General features: G+C 53.7%; 1 protein-coding gene across 1 annotated transcript; it reads right to left on the bottom strand.

The window, feature by feature from the left end:
• LOC131207228 (numb-like protein) lies at positions 1–27,563 on the bottom strand. Its single transcript, XM_058199837.1, has 2 exons — positions 27,507–27,563; positions 1–1,308 (listed from the first exon to the last, which is right to left on the bottom strand). Exons 1-2 carry the CDS (start codon positions 27,561–27,563, stop codon positions 1–3), a joined length of 1,365 nt encoding a protein of 454 aa, XP_058055820.1.
• Between the last annotated feature and the right edge of the window lie 422 nt (positions 27,564–27,985).

Here is a 27,985-nt window from a genome sequence, read left to right as displayed (position 1 = left end):
CTAGTAGTAGCCAGCCAGGGGGCTCTGGAACAGGGGGTTGAAAGCGTTCTGCAGCAGGAAGATCTCCTCCGGCCGGCCATTGAACAGGAACGGGCCCTTCAGGTGCGTCACCTTCGAGTCCTGGATGAAGGGCGTCGGCACGTACGCGGGCCGCTGCGGTCTGGGGTACGGCAGGGCGAACGCGGGCTGCGGTGGTGGAGCGGGGGCAGCGGCTGGCCCTGGGCCACCGTTCCACTGGTAAATGCCGGACGGTTTGCCGTTCGAGACGAAGTTGATCGGCAGCTGATAGAACGGACTCATCGTGACGGGTGGCCCGAGCTGCGGGTACTGCGGGATCGGGGCGGCCATCGGTTGGATGGTGGGGGGCTGGGAGATGTAGCCCACGCCCGGCACGAACATGTACGGCGTCGGCGGCAGCCGGATGTAGTAGATGGGCGAGTTCTTCACCTGGCCGGAGGGTGGGCGCCGTCTCGTCGCTTGGCTGTGACGCGACAGGATGTCCTCGTCGTCCAGCTGGAAGTTGTCACTGCCGGCCGCGAAGCTGGCCGCCAGGCTCTGGAAGCTCCCGAGGGAGGCCGCGTTCGCGTCCAGGCTCGCGGCCAACTGGGCCGCCAGCTGCGGGTTCGTCGCTTGTTGCTGTTGTTGCTGTTGTTGCTGTTGTTGCTGCTGTTGCTGGAGAAGGTTGGCAAGGTGTTGCTGGAGGCTGGGTGACAGTTGGGACCCCACCCCACCCATCGCCGGGTACGAGCCGAAGCCGTTCGGCATGTTGGCGTACATGTTGGGCGGGTAGCTCTGCATGTTGGCCAGCATGTTGAGGCTCGGATAGGATCCGGCGCCCATGCTGCCCATGCTCGGATCCAGCGACATCGTCCCCGCCATCGACGAGTAGTCGTCGTAGTAGTCCAGCATCGACGTGTAGAGCGGGTAGCCGTAGGGCAGCTGACCGTAAGCCATCGCCGGCACCGCGCTCGGTGCGTACAGGCCGAAGTAGCCGAGCATCTTGTGTTTCCGGGCGCCCGACGGCTCACCGGTAGACGGTGCCGCCGGAGGTTGGACCCTCGCCTCCGCTGGTGCCCCCGGAGCCACGGCTGGCTGTCCGGTAGCGGCCGCTACCGCATCAGCCGACCGTTCTTCGCTCAGCTCCTGCAGGAACTCGGCGGCATCGTTCGTTCCGGGTCGGCTCCCATCGTACTGACGCTGCACCGCCGCCAGGAGACCCTGACCCTGGCGTATCGGGACGGCCGCGATGGCCGACGCCAGCCACAAAATAACCACCAGGTGGCGTGTGGGATGGTGCATGATGAAAAACTGCAAAACAGATTGGGGGAAAAAGAGACGGGAGACGATCAATAAATGGCGCTGAAGTGAAGGCTACAATGTTGACGCCCAAGGACAAGCGGATCACGAAGCCCCAACGTCGGCGGGCTGAGATCTCAATCAACCCCGGCCCGGTCCTTGAACGGCCCGGAGCCACGGAGAGGCGGTGAGAATCGTCCTGCACAGAGGCGGCATAATAATATTTACGATAATTGATTAGTTTAAAATATATTACATTTCCGCAGCCAATTAATTCCGCAGCCGCCAATTCATTGCCGGCCCCCGGGCGAGGCGATCATTAGGGGAACCCGCCCCCCTGAGGGGGGTCCGGTTGTCCCTCGCGAATGGCCAGTAGCAGAATGCAATTTAATCCTTCGGCTCCCGGCTCCCGGCTCCCGGCTTGATCGCTCCGGGCGCGCTCTCGATTATTATGACCTCAGCCCAGCTCAGTAAAACGGCCATTCTGGATTCGATTTATGCTACGGCAGAGGCACATAAAGATAAACCAGAGCATGGCCATCCCTCCCCACGGGGCTCCCTAACGCGGAGGCGAGGAAAATGAAATAAATGTGTAATGCCGTGTGTCGCTTGTGCCTTTGTTCCCTTCTTCCGCCGGTTAGGTGCATGGGCGGGTTGGGAGGTGGGTGGTGTCTGGGGTCGGTGGTCCCGGAGTGGCGCATCCTCAACACCCCACAAAAGGGAAGGAAAATAATGAACGAACGAAAACGCCACCACTAATAGGGAAATAAGACCAGCGGTGGCGTGACGTGACAATTGAAAGGTCCCCCCCTCCCCCCCCCGCGTGGTCACCACCTTCTCCACCACCCCCCCCCTTCAGGTGAGTGTGATTGAATTATCTCACCCGCTCATTACCCGGAACCGCCCCCGGGAGTCGGATCTGGCGCCAACGCCATGGACCCTTTTGATAATTCCCGGGTGGTGCGGGGCGTAAGTGGTGGGTTAACGGAGTGCGGTGGCCGGCAGTTCGCGATTCCGATTTTTAACTGTCACGGCCGCGTGTCGTGTGATCCGCGTTTATCTCGATTCATCAGCCCGGGAGGCGCTGCAGCCAAACCGACAATCCTGCCGGCTACCTAATAATTTGCCACATTCTGATTAATGAGATCACCATTAAAGCTGCACCACCAAGGCCTCGGAAGGCGGGGAATGCTGTCCCCCGAGCGGGAACGGGATGGTCCAGAGGTGCAGTCGCAGAAATTATCACCGTCAACCCGTTCCTTGTGGTGCAGGACTTCTTCGGGGGGCCTCCTAATGAGGCCCCGGGCGCGTAAAATCGGGCAACCGAGGGTCGCTGCCCGTTGCGCAGGGCGGATGTGGGTCTGCGTCCAGAGTTCGGTCGGGGAGGTCATCTGCCCGCGATCTGGAGCGCCCGATCGATTCGGGGCGGGAATAACGATTTAGTCGGTCCGTCGGTCTGGCCTTTTTTTTTTTTGGTCGGTTCCGTTGCGTTAATCCGTCTCATCCGCCCACAGCGGCCCGAGACCCAAAAGTGGGCCCAGTGGCTCCAGGATTCGGGAGCCTTCGCCCGTTCGGGAGGCTTCGAGCACATTTAATACGCGAACATTAAACAATAAAACCGCCCACCCACCGCAAAAAGGGGTTGGGTCCGGGTGCCGGTAGCCTGTAATTTGCCAGTGGCCAAGCCGGAGCTTTTACCGGGGGCCCCCCCATTTGTGGCCCACTAACAGATCCGACCGAATCCGATCCGATCATTACCGATCGAACCGGCGGCCGGATGCGGCCTCCGGGGGCTCTACTCTGTACTTGAACTCTGACGTTACACTTTTTCCAGTTACGGTTACGAAACGGAGTCGAACTTTCGCAGCGTGGACCAACCGTACCTGGACCAAACCGAGGACAGGGATTGGAGGGATTCTCTTAATCCCCCTTAATTGACCGATCAGAGGCTCCAAACAGGGGCGGCTAATGGCGCTTTGTTTTCATCGGACTCCTCGCTTCTTCGGACTTTTTTGGCACAGCCAAAGCACAGTTACCAGACCGGAGGGCGTTGATTAATTTATCACAGATGCGCCCTCGGCGGACGAATCGAAAATATTCTATCCCCTTCGGACCGGCAGCGCAGGAATTCAGATTTCTAGCTCACACTGAACCGCACCGCATCATCATCATCACCGTTCGGGCCGACGGCAGCCCTACATAGATCTCCGTGGCCTCCATCTACGGAATGGCTTCCGTTTTAGCGCTGCTAAAGGCGGTGTAACGGTTTCGTGTTGGGTCATGCAAAAAGTCTCCGCGAGGTTTCTTTCTACATTGACCTTCTGCCATTTTTCGGCATTTAGCGTAGTAACTGGAGAGTTTGTAGCAGAGGAATCGGGAAAGTTGTATGAATGAAGCCAAACCAGATTCCATCGAAGTTCCTTTGAAGAAGCGGGAGTCACAACGATAAAACACAGCTCCTCTTCTGATGGCAAATTCGGATCGCTTCTTCTAGAATATTCCTCTCAAACAGGGCACTGCTTCACCAACAGTTCCTGATAGACAGCTCCCTGCTGATCCCACCAAACACACAGCATAACCTTATAGGCCGTCAGTCAAGACTTTGAAGTCGTGATGTAGAGCCTGTCTTTAACCTACAATTCAGTCAATCTAATTTCTGAACCAAGAGATTTGTGCCTTGGACCAGGTTCGATAATAAACCATTAACCAATTTAAAATACTGCCTCGAAATGCTACACAAATGCTTGCGTCATTACCACTGCACAGCCTATCAATATTTTGGAGCCCGTGGTTTGGAGTGGATTAAAATCTATTTCAATAAATATACGGCCGGTCGTCTGAATGACTTCTAAATGAGGGGATAGAATTCAACCCTCATTCATAACCGCCTTTTGTCAACCAATGTCCCATCCGCTCCACAAAATGACAGCGAGTGTCAACACCCCGAAAGACGGAAACAGTTCTTGGCATTTCGCTAACGAGCCTTGGCGCAAGCCAGACAGCTCTTGATTTAACCTGTATTACGCCCAGACCACAGTATGAGTTTTCTCTACAGGTTTTTTGATATGTTAGCGTCCACACTAGCAGCTTTTGGGCGAAAAATTCCGTGAGCTCCAGTCAGTGAAATGACAGTTCGTTTGATTTTGCTTTGATTTTTCAGTTTCCTTTTCTTCTCCTTCTAGTGCCATCTTTGTCAAAATCTGATCCGCTGTCGAAAACAAAGCAACTCAAAGTAACTCACGGAACTCTAGCAAAAGATTAATAGTTTCTTGGCCTGCCATACATTTTTTCCAAGTTTCTCATACTGTGGACCCCGGGTTAGAGTGATCTTACGAAAACCTCTTCTTTTGAGACGATTTTGTACTGTCATTTGATTGTCATAATTGTCCATTTAAATTCCCTTCTCAAATCAGTATTCAGTGGCCGTGTCCGTCAACGGTTGCTATGATGATTCTTGGCCGGGCTGCTATTTCATCACGCATAACGCATCAAAACGGTAACCTCAAACAAGTGTTCGTTTGTTCAACACTTTTGGAACGACCCAACATTTTTGGGGCTTCGCTTATCACCCCACACCAAATGTGTGCCTCATCGAGGCCGCGGCCCCCAACTTTGGCTGACGCACGCTCCGCTAATTTATTTTCAGCCTACTCGCCGACTGTCGGCTGGTGGATGCGCTGCAGTAGCGATCATCACTCATCCAGAACTATCGCCACCGGGGTCTAGGTCTAGAACGCAAGGGGTCCGCAAGAAGTACCGCCCAGTGGTTACAGCGGGACTCTTGGAGGGCCGAGCCGCGGAACCATTGTCCGAGCCGCGGAACCTTATTTGTGGCGGCCAAAAAGACGTCTAATCGTTCTCGCCACGCTGTGACGCGCACCCAGAACATTCCATTCGCGGAACCGTGGGTCGGTTTCGGGCGCTGCCACCAAAAATAGCCAACATTCCGTTCCCAACTCGAGCGAACGCCCAGAACCAGCGCCCAGCCTCGAGGGCGTCCTAGAGGGCGCTGCCGGCAGCGGCGGCAGCAGCAGCGGTATAGAACATATCAATTACACCGTAAAGCATCGGCGGTTGCGTGCGGCCTCGCCATACACACTCCGCGGCCGGTCCGTTCCGACATGGATCCGCAACCTAACGCTCGCCAGTCATGCACTCCAAGAACCGGTACCCGGGGAACGCCGGAACGCGGCGCCTAGCGTTCGGGATTTATTTCCTCGCCCGAAGCGCGCCAGCTCTACGGCCAACTTCCCCGGCCCAGCCGGCGCACCGGTGCATAAAGTAACACATGTTATTATGCCCGTCCAGCGTGCCGGCGTGTGCGTGAACCCAGCCAATGGTGAAACGGCGGGCCGCGTTCTTTACGAGGACACGGGGGCCCCCGAATGCTTTGAAGCAAACCGCAACATTGGCCAGCGCGTCTTATAATTAGCATAGACGCAGGCCACAGTTCTTGGCCTCGGGCAGGATGCCGGTACGTTGCGTACGGCCCACGCTCCGGTTTGTTTGCTTTACGACCTAACGGTGGCTGGACGAACGGATCCCGGCAGAATCCGTGGCGCCCGCCGGTGACCTTTCGAGCTGTCCTGCTGTCGCGGTCCCTTAATTAACTGCGCCCGCTGCTCGGCGGCGCTTATGGATCGCTACGACGTTCGCTAACGGTTAAGCGGGATGAGATCGCGAAACCTGTCCTCTTCGGTCGCCCCTCGGTCCCTTCATTAGGTGCGGCCGTTCTTGGTCCCCGGAAGACACAAATCCTCCTTCGAGACGGTGGCCCACGGGAGGTTAGAATGATCCGTGTTCCGCGTCCGCGAAGGCACAGGCGGGGATTGTTTTACTGCAATAATTAAGTGTTATAAATCGTTTATTCATCCGTAATGGTCATCCATAAATCATGCGTGATTAATGGAGGCCCCCGCGTTCCGATCCGCTCGGGCGACCTCTGGCGAACCGGAGTGGACGGAAGATAAATATTTCTGACACCCGCCGCCCGGCTGACGGTTGCTTATGTCAGCCCGGGTTCTCCGGAGGTCCCGCTGCGGACATCCCAAAAAAATGGGAACGTCAAGCAAACCGCTCTCCGGGATTTGCGGATCTTCGCTACGTCACCCGCGCCACGAACGGCAGGTCAGAGGCCCGGCCGACGAGTTTGCCGAGAGGTCGTTCGCTTTCTGCCCCTGTTCCACCCGGGACAGAATAAACACCCGCCCCCGGGCGAAGGCACCTGTTTATGATGAGTTATTTAACGGCCTGCCGGACGAGAACGGACCTCGGGGTCTGGAGATGCCAGCGAGCATGATATACGTACTCCCGGGAGTGGTCCCCGGGACCTCGGGGTTTGCGTGTTCTAATGGCGTTGTCCAGCTCTTCACGCGAGAACTTCACGCCCTGATATACGTCAGGTCGGACGTGCGCCACAGGCGATCGTTCTGGGGTGCAAGTGAAGCCCCGGACCGGAAGCGGGCACTCCGTCACGAACTGTCAGAAACTGCATTTGCACATCATTCAAAGTTCATGTAGCTTCCCCCTCGCCGGGTTGTCCCAGAAGTGAAGTACGGAAGTGTATGGAGAGCGCACTGACAGTGACTCCCAGACTAGTGCTCCAGCGAGAGCAGTAATCAAAGCTGACATCTCCATTCAGGATAATCCCACGATCGTATCGCATCGGATCGTGATCCACACTTGCGGACCTCAACTCATTACACACCAGCAGCAGCAGCCTTACGGAAGTGAAGATACCGCCAGATTACCACATCGAGTGCATGGTTCGCGTGATCCGCCGGAGGCCACGATAGCTCTTTCTAATGAAGGCGAGGCTCCAGGTTCTTCTTTCGGTGTCAGTCAGAGAAAGTGTGCAAAACGCCTCTACGTGTCTGCGGCACCACACCAGGCACCGGATCATCGGAGCGAGACCCACGAAACGCTCCGACGGCCGGGCACCCTATTAATAGGAAGTCCGGAGTTTGCTGCTCACGAATCCCGACCAGGTAGCGTTCTTGGGAGCTGACGACCGTAAAAGTGGCCCTCATGAATATCCCGCCCAACTCGATCCCGATCCGATGGTCCCGAGTTGTGCTCCGCAATGAACAGTTCCGGACGAGCTGCGAAAGCGAAAAGTTTTCACTCGTGCTCACGGGAAAGTGCCGGCCACTGGCCACGGCTTTTTCGGGGACAGTGGCGGACTTCCCAATCTTTTGAGGCCAATCAACGGTGGGCCCCAGTTCCAATCGGGCTGCCACTTCTATAAACACCCGTAATTGGGTTCGATGACGATCGTGGAGGTTCCCTCGTTGAGGGCCCCCTGATCGGTGCTTAAAATCAACGACGACGACGACGTCGTCGATTGGTGATAATTTTATCGTTCCGTCCTATTGTGGCCGCATCAACCCAAATGAGGCGCTCCCGGTTCGATTTCGAGTGTGCCAACCGATTATCCGGGATATCTGATTAGGTTGCCACTTGTTCCGCGAGGGAGAGAGTTGATGGATTGGCGTACCTTGGTCCATCATTACCCCATTGGGGCTTTTTTTTTGGTACCGTGAGTTGCTGGGGGTTTCGCAGCACCGCTGGACTGCTAGAACATCCGCTTGACCTCGTCGGCCGAAGCGATCTGAACCGAAGCGAATGGAAATAGCATATCAATCGCAACTGGAGATCGCTGGCGATCTGTTCTGGGGCTCTCTTATTGATTGCCCTCAGCACCATTGTCGATTGTATGCCGTGTATATCTGGTGGATCAATATCGATCGATCGATCGATCGCTCGCTTTGGAACACAATTTCTATTGAATAACCGATCGCGCGTTCGTGATCGCGCCCAATGCCACAATGAAACAATGCCAAGGACGCGAGCCGACGTGAACCTGTGGCCGGTGTCTTCCGATCTGGCGTGATATTAATTTTATGAATTTGATTAGGCCCCCCCGGCCAGCGATCGCCAACCAGATCAGCGCGGTTTCCCACAGCTCCATGCTGCCATGATGGAGGTTCCATAAAATACGGATTAGAATGAACCGATTAGAATGGGCCAGCCCAGACCCCCGGAAGGCTCTACCTTACGGTCCCGCCGGCCACCCTTTCGGGCTCGTTTACCGATCGAATCTCCGCGTTCCGTTCCTTTTTGGTAGTCTCCGAAAGTTCCAACGACCTCCCGGCACTTTGGGGGGAGGGAGAAATAGAAACGTTACATCACAATCTAACCATGCTAATCCCCTGGTCCTGGTAGGGAGCCCACGGCCCCGGCCCTGTGCAAATGCCCCGCCGACTGACGCCGAGAGCTGCTGACGAGTCGAAGATTTATTGCAATCATCAACCAACAATAACGTGCCTGATGACGGGTGCTGATAGGAACAAAGGCCAATCGCGGGGCCCCTCACACGGCGGCCGGCCAGCCGACCGGGTGGCGTGAAGCACAATGTAAACAAAGAGGAACACTGGCACTTCTGGAGAGGCTCGGCGGTCAAGAACGCTTCGAAGTTGGCGATGGGTTCTCCCACCCGGTCGGGGCCTAGTGGTTTGCCAAAAACTTATCCCGCGAAACGGGATACGGCCCGGCCGGGAAGTGGTTTACAAATATATTATTAGTGGCACGGTACGGCGTTCGCCTTCTTCTGTTGCTTCTTCTTCTGGGACCCCGGAGGCACTCGGGGCCGCCGATTGAGACGAAATGGTTGTTTATTTGCCTAGGCCGACCAGAAACACAAGACCGTTTCTCAGGCTCTAATTGACCGGTGTGGAGTACAATAAAAATACTGTTCAGCCATTCTGTAGCCATTAGATGTGCGGTTGAGCGCATTGTTCTTTGGTTGGCTGTCAGTAAAGTTGTCTAATCGAGCCAGTGGCGTGTGGTTGGGATTTTGATTGCTTTATTTGTTACGAGTTCTGTTACGCCTTACGAAGCTGGACATGAGAGAGGTTCGAATTTCAATATTCTAGGTTCATCAAGCTACATTCCTTACAGTTGCATAATTCTAACGAACCGCTTAATCATCGCTACCCTTACAAACTTATTTAGGTCAAAAAATTGTCCCTTTATCGACCGATGGGCTGGTATGTTCTCCTGTTAAATGTTAAATGCAGGCCCAATCGAAGGTCACATATACTTGGCCAAATACAACACTGGCACACTGGCGATTCCTGATGGCTGTAGCTTAAGTTAAGGACCGACTGGACCATCAGCGGCTCGTATGTCATGTTTTAAACACCCAAAAAAGGAAAAGTTTTTCAAGTCACAAAACGGAACATTGAGCTTGAGAAGAAATATGTGCAACCAGCAATGTTATAGACTTGGTAGATCGTTTGATCGATATTGATCGCAACATCATCTTTACTTAATATTGCAGTTGAGAGGTGTCGAAACAATCTGTAAGCTATCTTTGAACCCTTATATTGAAATAATCGAAGAGAATAAACATATGACGTTTGTCAAATTTTGTCGATAAAATTCATCTCTTTGTCTCTTTCCCCGGCCACACTATGAGAAACTTGGACAAAATGTATGGCAGGCCAAGAAACTATGAATCTTTTGCTAGAGTTCCGTGAGTGACTTTGAGTTGCTTTTGAGCGCCATATGTTTACGGGATATTTTCTCCTTTCGGGGGTATTTTTTTCAATTTGACAGTTTACGGCAAATTACGGCAAATTTTTATTGCTTTCCAAAAATATGGCTAGTTTTTCGACAGCGAAACAAATTTTGACAAAAATGGCCATAAAAGGAGAAGGAAAGGAAACTGAAAAATCAAAGCATAAACAAACGAACTGTCATTTCACTCACTGGAGATCACGGAATATCTCGCGCAAAAACTTCAAGTGTGAATGCTAGCTTATCAAAAAACCTGTAGAGAAAACTCATAGTGTGGTCGAGGCGTTTGAGAGCAAAAATAAATGTAATGCTTGTTCAGGAGCAAAGTAAGCCGTGCAATCGCGAAAAGACGCCAAATTATGTTTAAAAAAACTCCAAGCATCAGCATCTTCTTTTTCCCTGGTCCGCCGTGATAAGTGATTCTTCTTCTTATCGGACAATTGCAACGGCCGAACGATTTACGGGCCGAAACGGAGACAATGTTAGTCTCTGTTGCTTACTGTAACGTTGTTTTTGTGGGCTCCGTGCTAATCTCCCTGAAACGTCGCTCTAGGGAATCGAACCCAGGCCTGCTGCGTGACAACAACGAACTACACTATCCACCGGAGGTATGTAGAAATTAGCATCTGGGCAAACATAAAGCATAAAGTAAGTCCTGAAACAAAAGCACATAACCTACATTGCGAAAGCTCTAGCCTTTTCCGAGAGCAGCCTGGGGAGCACACGGTTAAGGAATAAGGAGGGTTGTTTACGCAAGAGTGTGGTTCTAATTAATCAAGCACCAAACGACCCAAAAATAAAGAACGCAAACGCAACGCCTGCGAAGGTACAAACAACCACTTGGCCGATGATTTTTCCTCATTCGCGAGATCCTTAGGGCCATTCGAACCACAACCACAGGCGAAGAAAAAAACAACCAATCAACCTCCTTTTTCGGCGGGATTTTAATTTATATTTTGACCGATCACGAGCGTAATCGATATAGAATAGGCCGTAATGGTGGGCCGTTGATGAAGAGAGTACACCCAACACCAGTACAGGCATCGTGGTGGGCCACAATTTTACCAATTAATCCGACCGGACTCGATACCCGGGGCCAGGGCAACCCTTACGCAGTGTGGCCTAAATGTAGACGTTCCTCGACGCCTCGCAGCCTCCGATTTGTTTCTATGTCTTTTTTCTCTCTCTCTCTCTCTCTCTATCTCGGCGCGCTTCGGTGGTGACCCAATTCTTTCCCCAAAACCAACCCGAAACCCGAAGCAGCCCGAAAGGAGAACAACTGTATAATAAGTAGAATTGCACGGTGCTTCCCAATGCCGCCGCCACCATCATCATCGGCACCAGAAGCAGCACCACGGCCTCACCGGCCTCCACGCAGCGTTAGCTCATTAGCTGTCGTTTGTCAAAATTGCACACTGGCCCCGAAAAAACAGAAATTTCGCGTCCGCGCGGTCCTGACGCGCCCGGCACCTTAGAATAGGCTCCAGGGGGCCAGGTACCGTTCGACCCGGCCACGGATCGGTCCGGGAGGTTCTGCGCCCCCAGCACCACCGTGCGAACTTCTGAAGTGGGCCATCCGAAGCCACGCGGACCCACGAAAAACATGAAGCGAAGGAAGCGCCCCGAAAATAAACGGAGGCTCCGAAGGCCCCGGCGCGCTAATGCGCGCCCCGCGCACTCGTTATCGACGTTCTTTGTGGCGTGTGGGGTTCCCTGGCCAGACCCCTGGCCGATCGGTACTGTGCCGAAGCTGGCCGGTTCCGCCAATTCGCACGCATCTCGGAAGTCCCGAGTGGCGAGTCGCGGACGGAGATGTATGATTGATTTGCTAGGCCCGTGTTCTTTCCCAGCGCGAACCCTTACCGGCGGCTGGAATTCGGATTGCCGGCCGGGTCTTTCGTCCGGGAAGTTCCCGCCGAGTCCGGCCGAGAATTGGGCACGGAAATTGGTACCGCTTTGCGACCGTTCCGAAAGAGCGGGAGAAGGCAGAGAAAAGGGCACTACAATAATGAGCCAACATTGTCCGCATTTTCAGAACTCCACCGGAACTAGCCATACACACTGACCTAAGCCAATCAAGCGGTTCACTCGGTCCGTTGCCATGGTGACATTAATGTCAGGCTCGTCGTGTCCGCCATTCGGAAAATGGTTTCATTTTTCGACCCAACACGCCACGGAGCCCCGGCCCGGGACGACTCAATCGTCCCGTCCACTCGGCCGGTGGCCTTGATATTCGGATGTGCCCTTCTTCCGTGTGGCAAGCCCCCCGCTACGGGCCTGCTCCCCGAGGCCGAGGCCATGTGAACAAGGCCGGGAGAGATGCATAAAGTAAAAGCTTGTTTTATGTTTACCGGCGCGGCGCGGCGCCGTGCGCTGCTCCGGTGCTCTGCTTTATTTAGCACCTCCGTGGGTCGGGGGCCCTCCCCCTTCCATGTTAACGCGCCGCGCGTTATGATCTGTGTATCTGTGTGTGGAGGGCCGCCCCGCCGAAAACAAGATCAGCATTATGTGTTTTCTGCTTCACTTCTTTTGTCTTTGTTTTTTTCCTTAACTGGAGCATACCGAAACCGGGCAGCACTTCGGGGCCACCACTAAAACAATCCACTAAAGGCTCGCCGTTCCGTGGTATGCAGCGTACACGCATAATGGCCACCTGCCGGTTCGAAACTCGTTCGAAAGTTGTATCATAATTTAAACCCAAAGCCGGTGGCGACCGCGTGTGGCGAATCGGGAGAAAATTTGCAAACGCATCGCCGGGGTTCGTCGCTTTCGCTCGGTGCGGCCGAAGTGGGGGGGGACTGCGGGGTGAGATTGTGCGCCCCCGTAAACAGCGCCACCCCGTCGATCGATTGCGACAAATGGTTTCCAGCCGCGCGGCGTGACGCGCACCTTCAATGGCGGCGGTGGCGTAAGAAACGGGCACCTCATTAACCGGTCATCGCGGCCATCGCTCAGCGCCCGGCTCATTTGGGCGGACAAATTACCCGCTCCCCGGGGGGGGGCACAATGGCAAAGGAGTTTTTGCGCCATCGAATTTGCCTACCCCAAACTCCGAGCCCCCCGGTGGAGTCTAAGTGGCGTTCACCTTCACCTCATTTCATGGTCGACCCCAAGCGGTGCATCTCCGTGGGGGCCAATTGGCAGGCTACCTTTTTTGGGGGGGGGTCCTCGACGAGGATACACGGTGGGAGAAAAGTATTGGGACGCTTTTCGTGGTGCATCAATGGCAGCGTCCGTCGGCTTCCAACTTCCGATAATTTTTGTTATTCTCAAAGACGTTTTCGATTTTGACGTTTGCAGCTGTCATGAGCTTCTTCGGATACTCAGAGCTACGTCACATCCCTTAAAGCGGTATGATTGGAATTGGATTGTTCGTCCTTATTATGCTTTTTTAGCAACATTACCTTGTTCTGACATCAGGCAAATGATTTAAGGTGGAAAAAAAAATATTTTGTCACTTATTATTATTATTATTATTATTATTATTATTATTATTATTATTATTATTATTTATTTAACCAATGTTTGTTTGGGAACTATACATGGTACACTTATCTTTGAATGTTGACTTTTGTGCCTGAAAATGACGTTTTGCGGGCATCATAGCGTTTGCGCTAGCAGCTGAGAAAAACTGCTACAGAATTGCATCAAATGCTTGTCGAAGCTTGTTTTGAAGATGATCGCAGTGCTTTCAGCGGTTTAAAAAATTTGAAAATGGTGATTTTAACTTAACAACCATAGAGCGTCGGAGGACTTCAAAAGAAGGAGACTTTCTGATGGGACCAGAAAGGTGCAGCGTATCACAAGCTCCTAAGACTTGGTTAAACAGATACAGATGTCTACCGACAACAAATGATTAATTTGAACCATGCTTTGACGGAAAAAAACGACCAGAAATACTCAAAAGGCATGGTACGGTAACGTGGTTCCATAGCAATGATAGGAATGGAAAATGATATGGAAACGCTAGCAGAGAAACCATGGACAGCCATACAACCATCATACAGCCATGACTCTAGAAGGGCGCAATGCTGAAGAAAGTATTTTAGGTAGTCATAAAAGGACTTGGCAATCGTCGGGACTTATTAAACATTTGTTTAGCTAAACATATCGAGCTACCATTCCGCCATAATAAAGCATGAACGCAAAGAGTTACTAACTCAAGGCGACATTAATTAAACTTCAAATACTTCTATTCAAATAATAACATTCTAAAATTCTGCCCGCATTGGAATGTTATAGATGTAACCGGATGCTTTGAACCCAAACTCACGTCGTATTAATTGCCAAACTACGAAAGCACTCCGGTTGTGCGAATATTCTTACCCTCCGGTGTACAGACGGTCACCGACTTACAGACAGGATGCACTTGCGGTGCAAAAAAAAACTCATGGAACCCCCTTCGTGAACCCGGCGAAGCTTGTTAGGCACCAAAAGGTAGGTCACGTCGGGGCGCTGCTCGATCATCTGAATGATGGGGCCCACCGAAAAGGGGGGTAAACAACGCTGTTGCTCAACAGCCAGGGGCCGTTCGCTGAGGTAGCAACAAAACAGTGTCATTATCGTCCTTTTTTTCGCTTCACGCATAATCCTTCCACGAACAAAGAAACAAAAAAACAATCGACACAGAACGCGTCGGGTCAGGTAATTTGCAACTTCGCCGCAACAAAGCGACAAAAAAAAATAGGAACTAACACAGAAACTTAGTTCTCAGCGCCTCTCGGGAGTCCTCACGCACGCTGTCATCGCGCACTCCCGGAGCATAACAAACGGCGCAACGTAGATCGTGGCAGATCGTGGCAGATCGTGCGATTTAGCTAACGGATCGGCCCCCAACCCAGCGGACGGGACGGGAAGTTGTAACTCTTTACGAAAATTTGATTGATCGATCGAGTGAGGCCAAGTGAGGGGCCTCCGTCAGTTTGGTGGGGGATCGCGGAACGGGATGCGCAACACGCAGACGCAGCGCCCGGCACTGCATTGCGAAACCGGCGGCCCGGCTGGTTAACGATATTCTGGCCACCGGGCGTCGTGTTGCGGGCCGGCCCGATGAATGCAGCATCCGAAAACCATAAAACTCTCCCCGAGCTCGCGCGTGTATGTGAGGCAGCATAAAACAGGAACACGGCAACCCGGGGGCCCGGGGCCCCGGGGTAAAAGTAAACACCGGGGCCCGGACTGGGCCGGCCGTTCGGGCCCCCAGTTCTAAGTGGACCGTAAAATGTTACAAGCTCGTTTTGCTCCCCGCCACCACCGCACACCGGTCCACCACCACCGCTCCGTTGCCACTCCGTTTTATGGGGTGCTAAGACATGGGCGGCCCCCACCCGCCAACGCCCTGTGAGCAGCAGTTTCTAATTCGAAGCATCTCCCCTTTTCGAATTGTCCGAGTCCGCGGACAGGACAATTAAATGGCAACCGCCATAAAAGTGTGTACCATAAAGTGGTGTGCCATAAAGGTGTGCTCGCCATAATGTTGCGCTCGATCGCCGTTGTCGCTATGAATTATACTGCGCGCTTTGATATCACTCGATGGGCCGTTTGGGAGGCCACGCGTGAGAATCGGAAGGGAACAACGGCTCAACGGACGATCGGCTCAATTACCGCCCTTCCCAGCCAACCGTTCGTGGGAACTCGCTAACGAGACGTGCGGGGAGTATTTTAACTCACCCAAAACGCGTCAATTAAGGGCCGCTAAACCACCCACAAAACCAAGTGGCCCAGTTCGCGGGAGGTTACGAGGCCCTTCCCTGGCGGGTCGGGGGGGGACTTTCGCCGACCGACCTACGCCGATCATTTGGGTGAATCTTCCAGCCGAACCCCAAAAACCGGAGCAAAACGGTTAAGGGCGTGGGCTTCGTGCTGATGAAGTTGTTGGGCCGTCCTGCGGAAGTCGGTCAAATTCCGATCCGTACCCGTGGTGGGGAGGGGGGGGGGGGGGGCGGGGGGGGGGGGGGGGGTTTCCAGAACCGCAAGCTGAAAGAAACCGAAGGCCGGAACGATCACGATTACGACCTTCGAGCCGGCGCGATAATGGAGCCTCGAAAACAGAACGAACGGCTCCCGAAATCGGGCCCATCTTCCCCACCTTGGGCTTGCTGCGGTTGACGTGGGTAGCATCAAACCCGGCGCACAGAGTCGCATCGATCGTTCAATAAAGAAGCACATCGTTACTCCGCCACCGCGGCGCAATTGGAAGGAAATTGCGATCCGTTTCGGTCTCTCTGTGCGTTTGTATGTACGTGGAAAGGGCGGCGATATCACAGACGACTGACGTTAATGCGGATGTAACGGGTGTTTAGGCTTCTAACTACGGCGGTGCGGCACCGTTGCGTCCGTTCGGCGGGTTCGTCGCTTGCGCGAAAGTCTTTCGTTTCCGAACCACAAAAATCCACCCGAAGGGGTTTCCGCCGAACGGTTCCGAGGTAATTCGCACACAAAAAAACCGCTAACAAAGCAAACCATCGTGCCGGTGTCCGCTGGTGCCTTCAGCTCGACAGCATTGGGGCAACCGCACAACCGCACAACATAAATATCGGGCGGTCGAGGTCGATCGGTAATGAAAAAAAATAATAACAAATCAAATCAACAAGGCCCACACGGCCCTGGCACAGCCAGGGCTTCGACTGATCGACAGCGTGATCGCCACATTTTCCCACACATATACGCACACACGCCAGGCCGACGGCCGCAGGGGAAGAAAAGTGGATTAAATCGTGCGCCCGCGTGCGTTACTTTCCACGCAGGGGCGCGCCCACGGGAAAAGGACGAATGACGACTGGCCGGCCGGCTGACGGTCGGCTGCAGTTGGGGTTTGGTTTAAAAATGTAATAAATAGAAGAAATTATGGTTCGCCCAGGCCCGGCCTGGGGCGAGAGAAACTGAATGAACATAAAGCGGAACGGCGCAATCGAGCTGCCCATGACTAGGCGCAAACGGAAGCCATCTGCGTGTGCGTCGGGGCCCCGCGCGCGCGCGCGCAAAGTACGGTTACGTGGTTGCGGTTGCGGACCCGCGTACGATCGGGTGGCCGTGAGAGCCCACAGCACACGGTAGCATATTGGTCGGATTTTCCCCGGAACCCGGAATGGGCGAATGGCCATCGACGGCATGGTGGCTGCGGTCTCGCACAAGGCCACCGCGAGTGACAGGCGACCAGAAATTGGATTTTATCTACGCCGGCTACGCCGGCTACGCCGGCTACGCCGATAAACCCGCCAAGGTCCTATCTCAGTCCCTTTTCAGGCTCCGTGGTGATAGGAGCCCGTCCGTGCGATGGCGATTGCAAGATCACGGTCAGGGTTTACGACGCCGCGCCGGCTACGAGAGGCGCCACTTTTTTCGGTGCCCAAGACACCGAATCCGTTAAGTTGCGGAGCGATCGCGTATCGACGAACGACGCGAAGCGAACGACGAAAATCACTCAGCGCAGCGCTGTGCCGGAGCCAAGAACGGCGCGAACCGAGCTAGATACCCCGCGGGACCGGAGTCGGCCGGCCGGGCCGCCAGAGCGAGATAAAAACTAACACGATTTTTAGCATCGAACCAAATTATAGCCTCTATCTGGCCAGGCCTCTGTCCCTGACCTGAATGCATGTATTCAAAACACAATCCTCCCTCGGGCATCCCGCGAGGCGATTCCCGGGCCCCTCCGTGGCCACCGTTGATGATACCCTTTTCACGCTTCCCGGATCGGACATTCCCGGGTCCCATTTCGCTCTTTCATTCCGTTACCGCACGGCCACACATACGCAGGCAGACCACGGTGTAAATTGCCGTGTGCCGTGGACACTTTATCCGCCTGGCCGCAATTCTTGAGCGATCGAGCGGCGTTCTCGATCGGATTCATCATCGGAAAAAAAAGGGGCCGTTGCGAGCGGCAAACGCAACAAACGACTCGAGCGCCCACAGAAGCGACGAACCTCGTGAACCGTTTCGATTCCATTTTTTTTTTTTGCTACCATCTTAAGAATTAATTTGGTTTTTTTTTGCCCCACCGGACGAGACGGCCGCCAGTTAATGTTGGCCGTTTGCAAAGTTGGGCCCATAAGTTTAGTGGCCATTCTCGTTGTTTTGATGGTCGCGCGTAAGCAATTGGGGCCCGTAATGCACTATAATTGCAACATAAAATGCATAATTTCGTCCGAGCGAGCGGGCACCGCCCGGACACTGGCACCCGGTGGCCACCGAAGAGAGCGAGAGAGCTATTGATTAGCGAAAGATTTGTGGCGGCGTTCCTAAGCGGCGACGGGGCCGACAAATTGCGTACCGCGATCCTGCGGGGATGGGGACGATCAGCACATTTTATCATTAATTACTCGTTGCGCCTTTGTCCGTTGCGCGTTTCGCGCGGCCCCGATGTGCGTTCCGGTCGGCCCACGCCGGTGCGTCTTCGATCCAGCCGGCCCACCACCGGGTGGTGAACACGACCTGTGAACAGGTAATTTCTGTTAGCTCCGTTCCTTCACCCGGGCGCCGTACGGTGGTCCAAGAATAGCCTTGCCGGGGTAGCCCTAGGTAGGCCTCGGGTTCGGGGGTTCGGTTAGTATTTGTTGCTCGTCCGCCTGTCAGTATTTATCCGTCGCCGGCCGGAGTGGCCGATGCACTCCCGATGTGTACCCATTTTGCCTCCCATTCTGTTTGCCCTCGCCCCAACACTCTCCGTTCGCCCGCTAATGGCGGGAAGCACCGGCGGGAACCGGTCTCCGTTGATGCGTCCCTTTGGCTCGATTTATTGAACGGAACGATGGTGGCCCTGAAACGGCGCGCGTAGACAGATGTAAGAACACAAGTGAACACAAGCGAGCCGCTTTGCCTCTTCTGGCAGATCTGGAGCGGATCGCATAGCACAGTGAGCGAGCGAGAGGTTCGCGATCGATTCGTATATAATTTAGAGCCTGTTGCCGCATGATCTAATATGGATTGCGAACCAGATGATGATGATCGTGTACTCCGGCCGTCCGTCCGTCCGTTCGTCGGCTCTGTACGGCGTTGCATTGCGATCGCGAAACGATGCGCGCGGAATAAATTTATCCGCGCGAGCGCGAACCACAACCGCCATGCTCTCGCCACAGGAAGTGGGCAATCGATCTCACCAGGGGTGAAGATCACTCATCAGCTGGTTTGCCGGGCCGGGGCCACGTCCGCCTGTCCGCCTGGTGGCCCGGCCGCGGCGAGGCCAGCACTTGGTTGCATTTTTCGCGTCACCCTACAGAGCACGACACAAGTCAAGGACAATAGATGGAATAGAAAAAAAAACACGGAGGAAGGAAAAACGTACGTATTTCCCACCGGACGGCCTTGGTGTGTTGTGCGCAGGATCTTGGTGCGTCGATGGGAAAACGGAACGCGTTCGACAGGAATGTGAGCTCGGCTTGTTATCTCATTTATTTCCTGCGCTTCGAACCCTGACAGTGTGTTCGTGCAACAGTTCGATGCTGGATTTCGGATAAATTATTTACTATCAATTTGTGTTTAATTATGACCTCGTGTTTGACTGGTAAAACTAGAATTCGAGCTCCGGGAACGACACTAATGGGGCACAAATCGGATGCTTCATGATGACGGACAATGGGCTCACCCGAAAAGGAGAAGGGTTCGCGTGTGAACCAATCTGCGGAAGCAAACAACCGATGCCGATTCAACCGTTGGCCGATGTTAACGACTCGCGATACTAATTGGCTTGCCCATCGCATCGCACCGCTGGAGTATGTAAATTTAAATGAGCAACATAATGGCCACGAACGCCACGCAAGAAGCGCTGCATCTTCTTCGATTGCGTCACTGAGGGATAATTAGTGGGTGGTTGGGAATGCTTCCTACCCCGGCATGAAGAAGGCAGTAAACGGAAACTAGTGAATTTTGCTGTCCATCTTCTGACAATTACTCGCCAAAATTTTCGGTCAGTTTGGACGCACAGCTTTTGTGTGGCAATCGTTTGAGATGTCTTGATCTCAACGTTTTTGTGAAATTGTTTTTGAAAGGCGGTGCCACTATGCAAAAAAGTGATGAGTCTTCTGTGTATGGGGACCCTGAAGAGCAAGAGAGACAATGAAAGTTCGGGACGTTCATAAACTGCAACTAGCGGCAAAAATATCGCCAAAGATCACCAAATGGTGCTAGACGACGGTTGAATTAAAGAGAGAGAGAGAGATATAGCAGTGGTTATGAACATGTAAAAGAGTTTGTTTACATTAAAATCAACATTTAGGCAAGAGAAAGCTCTAGGCTTTCGTTGCCATCACGTTGCCATTACGGTTGCTATGCCGAAAGTTGGCGAATAACAGTTTGAACTGCTTGACTGTACCCTCATTGGAAAATGACGTTCGGAGCACAGAGACTTTGATTAAATGAAGAGGCAATCATTTTCGTGAAAAATTATTTTGAAAAGAAAAACTACTTTTGGATGCGATACAGAAATGGAAGCCTCGCTGGAAGAAGTGCGTATAGTTATATGGTGACTATGTAGAGGAACAAGAAAATCAGAAAAAATATCTTCCAACTTCATTAGGTCAGAAACATTTCAAACCACCCTAGTAAATGAGCGAACGAACGCGCACAAACGAAAAAGCCCGCAAGTTCCGGTCGTCCCACTCCAACCCCAATCGACAGTGCCATTGGGCAATAGAATGTGGCGAAAATCGAAACAATAAACAAAGCAACACCGAACCGAACATCTGCCAAACAGCTCGATCTTTCCGGGCGCCGGCCGGCTTAATTACGGCGCATAAATATGCTGGTTTTATGATTGCGTTACCGCAAAACCCACGCCACCGGCCAATCCAATTAGCACCGGCTAAACGAACCCCCTAATTGGTGCCGCCACCGGGAGGTGTGAAAACGAACGTGACGGATTGGCGGCCGTAACGGATCCGATCCCATCCATCCATCCATCTGCCCGGTTAGCCCGAACCGGTTCCATTTTCGGCGGCCCGTCCGGCCGTTTGGGAAACGGATTTGATGCTTCGACCCCGAGCCGGGTCCCGAAAGATGTGTGTCCAATCTCCCGGTGTGGCGTAGGTTCTGGGAAAATGCCACCAAAAAATATGGGTGACGTACAAGAAATCCGCCAACCCTGTGAACCCGAGACCGGGCCAATATTTTGCGGTGGCCCGATCATCATCATACGCATCCGAGCGCATCCCATCGATGCCGTCCCGGAATTCGGGGCCGCTATCGTGTTTCGCTCCGCTTTCGTGATCGTTCGAATTAGAAAGTGCAAAACATTTCGCTCAACAGCGGTCAGCCCGTCTCCCGTCTTCCGGTTTGCGGTGTGGCCGTTTAATAGGCCACGGAAGGCCCGGTGCTGCGAGCGAAGCCCCCGAAAACTGTCGTCGTCTCCGTAATTCCATACCGTTGAAGAACGGAGACCGCACGCCGGGGACACCGGATCCGGTGCTCGTGATGGATATCGCGCACCGACCGACCGGCGACAATATCCGATCTCCGGAATTGCAGAATTATTTAATTTTCATTTCCTCCCCCCACCCCCCTTTTTCCGACCTATTTCTTCGCCACGCACCGCCGGGCGGGGGCAGCGGAACGGACACTAGCGGACGGTGGTGAGGAATATTTTAAGAAACAAATTACCTTTTGCCAACCACTGAAATGCCCACTCATTACGCTAATGGCGATGAAAATTAGACTTGGCCAAATGGACATGACATTATTCTTTCGTTTGAACATAATTAATGGACCGTGTAGGATCCGCGCATGAGGATCCTGCGGTTGATGGCCTGTTTATCGGCGATCTACCGAAGTGGGCCCAATAATGAGGAATCGTCAAATACGAACTCTGTAGCAATGGAAATTCACTCACTCCCATCATAATGGCAGCACTGCCCTGACATCTGGTAAAGGATTTCAACTTGAAACAAAACACGTTTTAGTATGGAACTCACGTTCGAAGAAGGCTTAAACACGACGACTCCTGCATCGGATCGGACAATCGCTTTGAGAGGTTCCAAACATTTCAATGGTGCTGATTTTGACGTGACGAACAAAGGGCGTGGAAGACGTCCGAAAAAGTTCGAGGACAATGAACTGCAAGCACGCTCGGACGATGATGTGACTCAAAAAGAGCCATCTCCCCTGTTTCTGCTTCGTCGGCTCTGTTCGTGTTGTTTTTGAGGCACTCTTTTCGAAAGGGAAATGTGCCCAGAACCTGTTGGAAGTCCCCGAAACCGAGGGGGGCTTCGTGTAATTAAAAGTTTTTAATTTATTGGAAGATTAGAAAGTTAAACGTCCTTTTGGGAAACGAGACGACCTTGCGAATGGGGAACAGGCGGAACCAATCGGAACCGATAGTGTAGCTTCAAAGTTAGCAACCCCGTGGCTTGCTGAGAGCCTCTCGCCGTGGAAGACTTTCAACATTGACGTACACGGTGCTCGACACCGATTTTCATCCTTCGCAGTGCAGCAAAGCTCGGGGCTATCAGAAACGTCAAACTTCGTCTCGAGAAGTGAACATTTAGCCGTTAAGAGAGAAAAATATATCACTCATGTTGTGCACATTGCAGACCGTAGTAGGCTACGAAGTGTGTCAATTCCTAAAGCGTTTCATTCGAACTCGGAGAAGTCCCCAGCCGTGGAGCGGAAGTGTCACAGTTCACGTCACGCCGTGCCACAAAATCCGGCTCCGGAATGTCTGGTGCGTCAGAGAAAATTTGAATAATTCCGATCTCGATCTTGAGTCGATAAATCTCGGCCCTCAGGAGCACTCGATCGACTCCGCGGGCCACGCTTCCGGCAACCGCGAAATGGCATAAATTTATCATCTCTCTGCTCCGGCGACGGTGAGAGTGCACTTTGTGTCTCACATTAACCAGTGCTCGGTACGAGCCCGGGGGGACTAAAAAGCTTAACAAGCACACCGCGCGCGCACGAGGCAATCTCGTTAACCGAAATCTCCGCCATTATTTTGTCGCCATTTTCCACTCGACACCAGCCCCAGCCAGAGCGCCCCGTTCACTTTCGGCCCGAGCCCAGCCCCAGAAAGTAAGATCGCTCATTAGCCGGGCCAGATAAGCCGGGAAGTGGCAGCGCAGCGGCGGATCGTTAACCGGAACCGGTGCTGGCTGGCGAAACGGGGCCAACAATGAGCCCCCCGAAATTTCCATCCATATCTGGGGCCAGACGGATTTCGTTTGCTCCCAGCTTGATGCTACTGGTGGTTAGTACTCGGGCGTTAATAAGGGTCACGGGTCGATAATCGTGGCAGATACTGCACCCTAAACCTCGGAGGTCAGATTTATTACCCTCCGTTTGGGGGTTTCCCAGACGAGAAGCTGTTGCGTCGGAGAAAGTCGACGTAATGCTGGAGCACTGTTAGGGGCCCCGTGAGCTCGCCTTATGCTCGTTTTATGCTTTATGCGCCTCGATTGGAATCAGTTCGGTTGGGTCACTTCGGGGCCGGGTCTTTCCGCAACTTAGTTGTGGAGGTCCCAGAATGGACCCAGAACCAGGCACATGCATGCCCGTCAGCTGCCCCACATTCCGAAACGGTAAGGATCGGAGCGACTCCCGAATGCCAGCCTTCCGTGTATCGATTTCACTTTCCATAACTTATTCGGGCGATGGAGGATTTCACTCCAAAATTGGTCCATCGGGAACCGGACTATCGGTTGACCCACTAGCTGGCGGCTGGCGGTGACCACAAACCCCCCCACTAAATGGGTGACATCCCTGTGCGGAAAACCGATTTCACGCGTTGTTTCCCACCGTGGGACTCTCGGTGACGTAACGCTCGACTCGTCGCAGCCACAGCGCAAATACCAGCCCCAGCCCGATGGCCACGACGGTGCCTAACGGTAACACCTGCAGCCGTCTCAGTCTCGTCGACCAGCGCGATTAAAGCGTGACATCTTCGTGGCCTGATTGTCGGGGGGCGCGTCTTGGTGTCGGGGTGCGAATTTAATCGCCCGACGGAGACACCGCACCGCAGGGATGCCGATTCTTGCGGTTCCCGGTGCGTCTAATTCCGATCCGATCGATTCCGACCGACCCGGGGAAGATTGATTGGAGCGTGTCGGGCCGCGTCGGAATTGGATCGGCTCCACCAATCTGGCCAGGTCTGACCAAAAACCCAACTGTTCTCAGCGGGAGCGTCATTCTGGAACCAGCGATCTCCCGGAGAAGGGCTGGCGATCGCTAGAACCGCAAGTACAGAAGATGTTAAACAAGAGATCAGGCATCTGCTGCTGGGTGCTGCGGGGCTGCGACACGATAAATAGCTGCACACGTCAAACCAGTTTCAATTTAATCTTCCTCGACGACTCAGGCCGGGACTCAGTCCCCCCCCACGGGAGACCAGTCGCCCCAAACGGCGGCGAGGCGAGGATATCGCGAAAGGTCATTTAACTGCGGATCTTCATCTCAACGCGACATTTCAGAGCCCGGTTCCGCCGGGGTCCGTTGTCCGGTCCTGTCACCACCCGGGTCACCCGGGACGGCCAGTTCGGGCAGGTTCTGGCCACTGCCAAGTCCAAGTCCAGTCTTCGGGGAATAAAGAAGTGCGAATAAAGGGACCGCCGCGTTTTGGTGCCTCGCGTTCGAGTTCGGCAGAGGTTTATGTCATTTTTATTGCCACGCTCCACCGCGATGGCAAGGTCATTCTCGCACTCGCCCTCCCCCCTTCCCCCCTCCCACACGCACACGCGCATACAGAGAGGTCCCGCTAATTAATGCTTACGGATCGCACGCAGGCGCGCGTCTGATGATCTTCTTCTCGCACCGGTCGACTAAAAATGGCGACCTTGCGTGTCGTGCCAGGAACGGCTAATGGCGGGAAAGGCACAGACTGCGCGTGTCATTAGGCTGATGGGGGTTCGGGTGTCGTCGCTGGGAATCGAGGACACACCGATGCTACCGGTCCCCGGCCGGATACGCGGGTCCGCGAGCTTGTGACGATGCTAACGATGCGATTAATTTGCGCTCCGAGCACTCTAAGCCGTCCCAAAGTCCCGAAAAGAGCCTCGGCTCCGAGAGTCCCAGGTCCCAAGGCCAGCCAGCCAGCCAGCCGGCCGGCCGGGTCATAAACGTTCTCGAGTGGACAATTTTCACCAACACCACTCGGGGCTCCTTCGCGCCAATCGAATCAAAACGGGATTCGGGCGCCTTCGCCAATTTCGGTGCCCACGAGGCCAACAGCCTCGCGCAGCACACGGAGGGCCCTTTGCCAATCAGGCACCCGGGCGCGGGAAGGCATAAAATATGTTGCCCGTTGCCGATTTGGGCTGTTGTTTCGGCTCCGGCGCCCATTCTCGTCCCGGGTGTAAAAGATCATCGATCGCGCCAATCTCCTGATCCATCCGCTCGCGAAGTGGCCGAAGACAAACTATACGAGCCGATAAAAGGGTGTGGTGCAAAACATAAAGGGGCTCTCGTGGCGGGTGCCTTATGTGTCGGGCGCGGTCGATGACCTCCGGTCTGCCCACGATAGTGTAGTGCTTGATATGCTTCGATGACCTTGCGCGATCCCGCGCGCCGCCCGCTGGGACCTCAGCTGGGCATCAAGGCGATCGCGTCCCCCGAGGGCGGCTAGGTGGCAAAACATACTTGAGCATCGATCGGAAAGCAAAACAATGTGAGGTGCGCGCGTCTCGGACGCCATTACACTGCGACTCCCGAAAGGCCTCGCGCCCGGGCCCCGAAAAAAGATCGAGAAAAAAAAGCCAACACAAGAAGATGAACTAACGGCACTAGCTTCGCGCTCCCCCCCCCCCCGCGGCCCCCGGCGGCCCCGCAGCATGCGTGGCCGTATCGATTGCGCGGTCCGCATACTTGGCCGCCTCGCGCGATCGATCGTTCATTCGTTACTTAGTTGTTTCTCCACTCGAACCAACGCGCCCCGTACCGTACTCGTGTCGGAGTCCGGTTCTCTTCCGGACCTTCCCCCCTGCCAACCCGCAAGTGGATGCTAGTGGTTCTGACTTTTTCTAACTTGCCAGGGTAATTCGCTGTTCGGGCGAGTCAGAAGGAGCCTCCAAAACTTTCTTCCTCGGAACACTTACACACGAGAGCACGAACACACAAATGCCACTGTTGCGAAAATTTCCTGACCGCACACGGTCTGAATCCGGACACATGCACGCACGCAGGCAGCATCATCATCATCATTAACCCCCATTCAGGTCTAGTCGGGTGGCGTAAGGTAAATGGTAACAGTATCATAGCATCTCACCTACCGGCGTGGAAGGATGTGGCACTTTGGCGCCTGGGACGGCTTCGCTGCGAAGGGGACGGTCGCGTGTGCTCCACCCCTGGACGCACACAGGATGTTGGGGCTGACGGGCGAACACTGACACTGACACGGACACTCTCGCGCGACAAAGTTGCGGAACACGGGGAGCACGGCAATTAGACGGCGCGCGGCACGCGATCTCCAGCTCCAGCTCGGGAGTGTGCCCGGCTACCGGCGGACTGGAGGCGAAAGAAAGAAAGCAAGGCGCAAACGCGATCGGGTTCGGCCACTGGCTCCGGAACGGGTCGGTCGCTGGACTGGGGACTGGGGAACTGGCCGGAACGTCTGCACCGCTCGCTGGACGGAAGTGAAGTGATCGGTCGGCTCGCGCGCCCCACGAGCTAATATATGGAGAGGTTTCGGGCGCGCGCCCGCGAAACCGTGGCTCGGGCCGAACAGCTCTCTCGCTCTCGCACCGTGGCTGGGCCCGGGGGCCGGAGAGACACCCGAGGTGCAGCGCGAGGATCTTCGCGCCGGTCGTCGTCCGGTGCATTTTGTGTGCCGTCTTTGTCTAAACGGCGTTTGCTCTCCTTCGGGCCGTTCGGGCCACACAAGTGTTTGTTGGATTCGTTGCTGTTTGCATCCCCCAACCCTCAGGGCGTCGGCCAGTTGACAAACATTGGCCCAGGCCCGGCGGCGATGGCGCTCCCTCCGCAAACAGCATAACGCCGGCAGCGAGCGAGCAAAAGACTTCGACGCGCGATGACGCGAGGAACCTCGTCCTTGGCCGTGGCGCGCAGTCAAGATCACGACTCGATCGGCTGCGGGCTGATATTTGTGTTTGTTGTGGATATATTTACTTTCTTCACACGGCAAGCCCGGTCTGCCGGGGGCTGGTGGCGAGCTAGTGATTTCGATGAGAAAGGCGGTGTCACGGATCGTGAAATCGTTTCTTTCGCCATCGAATGTAGATCACTACGAGCTTGTGTATGGGTTCAAACAGTCAATCTCGATTTCGATTATTATCAGAAGGGTAGCTACTGTGACTGTCAGCGACCGTATCATGTTGAACACGCCGGATCTCGGTTCGATCACCGAAGCTGCGCAATAGCATGGGTCGCTAACATCAACCAATCCTTTGCTTGTGGTCACTGCCAGGTGCTCGGGTTATTTGCCGCATGATGTCGCTCTGTTTTGGGTTCCGATGAACGCAGTGCAACATTAATATTACATGTAACGGAACAGCAGACTCTCTTCCGGGAGGCTTCGGTTTTCATCCGTTTTTGAAGAATAACTTTGTTACCAAGGCTTAAAGGGTTAAAGAGAGTTCAAGAGATAAGAGAATTCTGTGTTCCAAAGTGTTGGATCTGGAGATGTGCTTAACAATATTCTCAACAGTGTAATAGAGCGAAGTACTAATCAGTCAAGTAATTGGTCTGTAAAGGCTTACTTGGGCGGGAACCATATCTTCCTGGGGCCGATTAGCGTAGTCCGATCGCATATACATACCTCGAGATGCAGATCTGCAATGAAGTCAATTAGAAAAATAAAAGAAGGTTTTGAGGATCTTGTTGAACACATCATCGGAAGTATGAAGCTTTGACATTTCATTTAAAATAATATTAAATTAAATAAACAATAATTTGCTTAAATAAATTAGCGGCTTAAGCATTTAGTATAAATACGCCGGCTATTCCAATGCTACCAGCACACGGGTTTGAAACGAGAGTCTACAGTCTTTTAGTAAAATTGAATGTCAAGTAAAATTAATTCCCTAGTAAATTCCGATCGGACACTGTTTGTATTCGAAGATTAGGCCGTTTGGATGATTAAGACTGATTTAGGCAGTTGAAAACTAAAAGAAGAATGATTAGAGCGAATTTGAGTAAAACTGAAGAAGAATGTTTTTGCCTATATGACTTCGTCCGG

This window comes from Anopheles bellator, chromosome 2, assembly GCF_943735745.2.
Source record: "Anopheles bellator chromosome 2, idAnoBellAS_SP24_06.2, whole genome shotgun sequence".
In the NCBI taxonomy this organism is placed as follows: Eukaryota; Metazoa; Arthropoda; class Insecta; order Diptera; family Culicidae; genus Anopheles; species Anopheles bellator.
The sequence above is the reverse complement of the archived record's forward strand: the minus strand, read 5'-3'. Positions and strand labels throughout refer to the sequence as shown.

What these genes read in the sequence shown, in the direction of transcription:
- LOC131207228 (XM_058199837.1), bottom strand. Translation starts at nt 27,563, where the DNA reads ATGTATATGCGATCGGACTACGCTAATCGGCCCCAGGAAGATATGGTT. An exon ending in AAGATATGGTTCCCGCCCAA is followed by an intron (nt 1,309 to 27,506) that starts GTAAGCCTTTAC and finishes TCTGTTTTGCAG; the next exon opens with TTTTTCATCATGCACCATCC.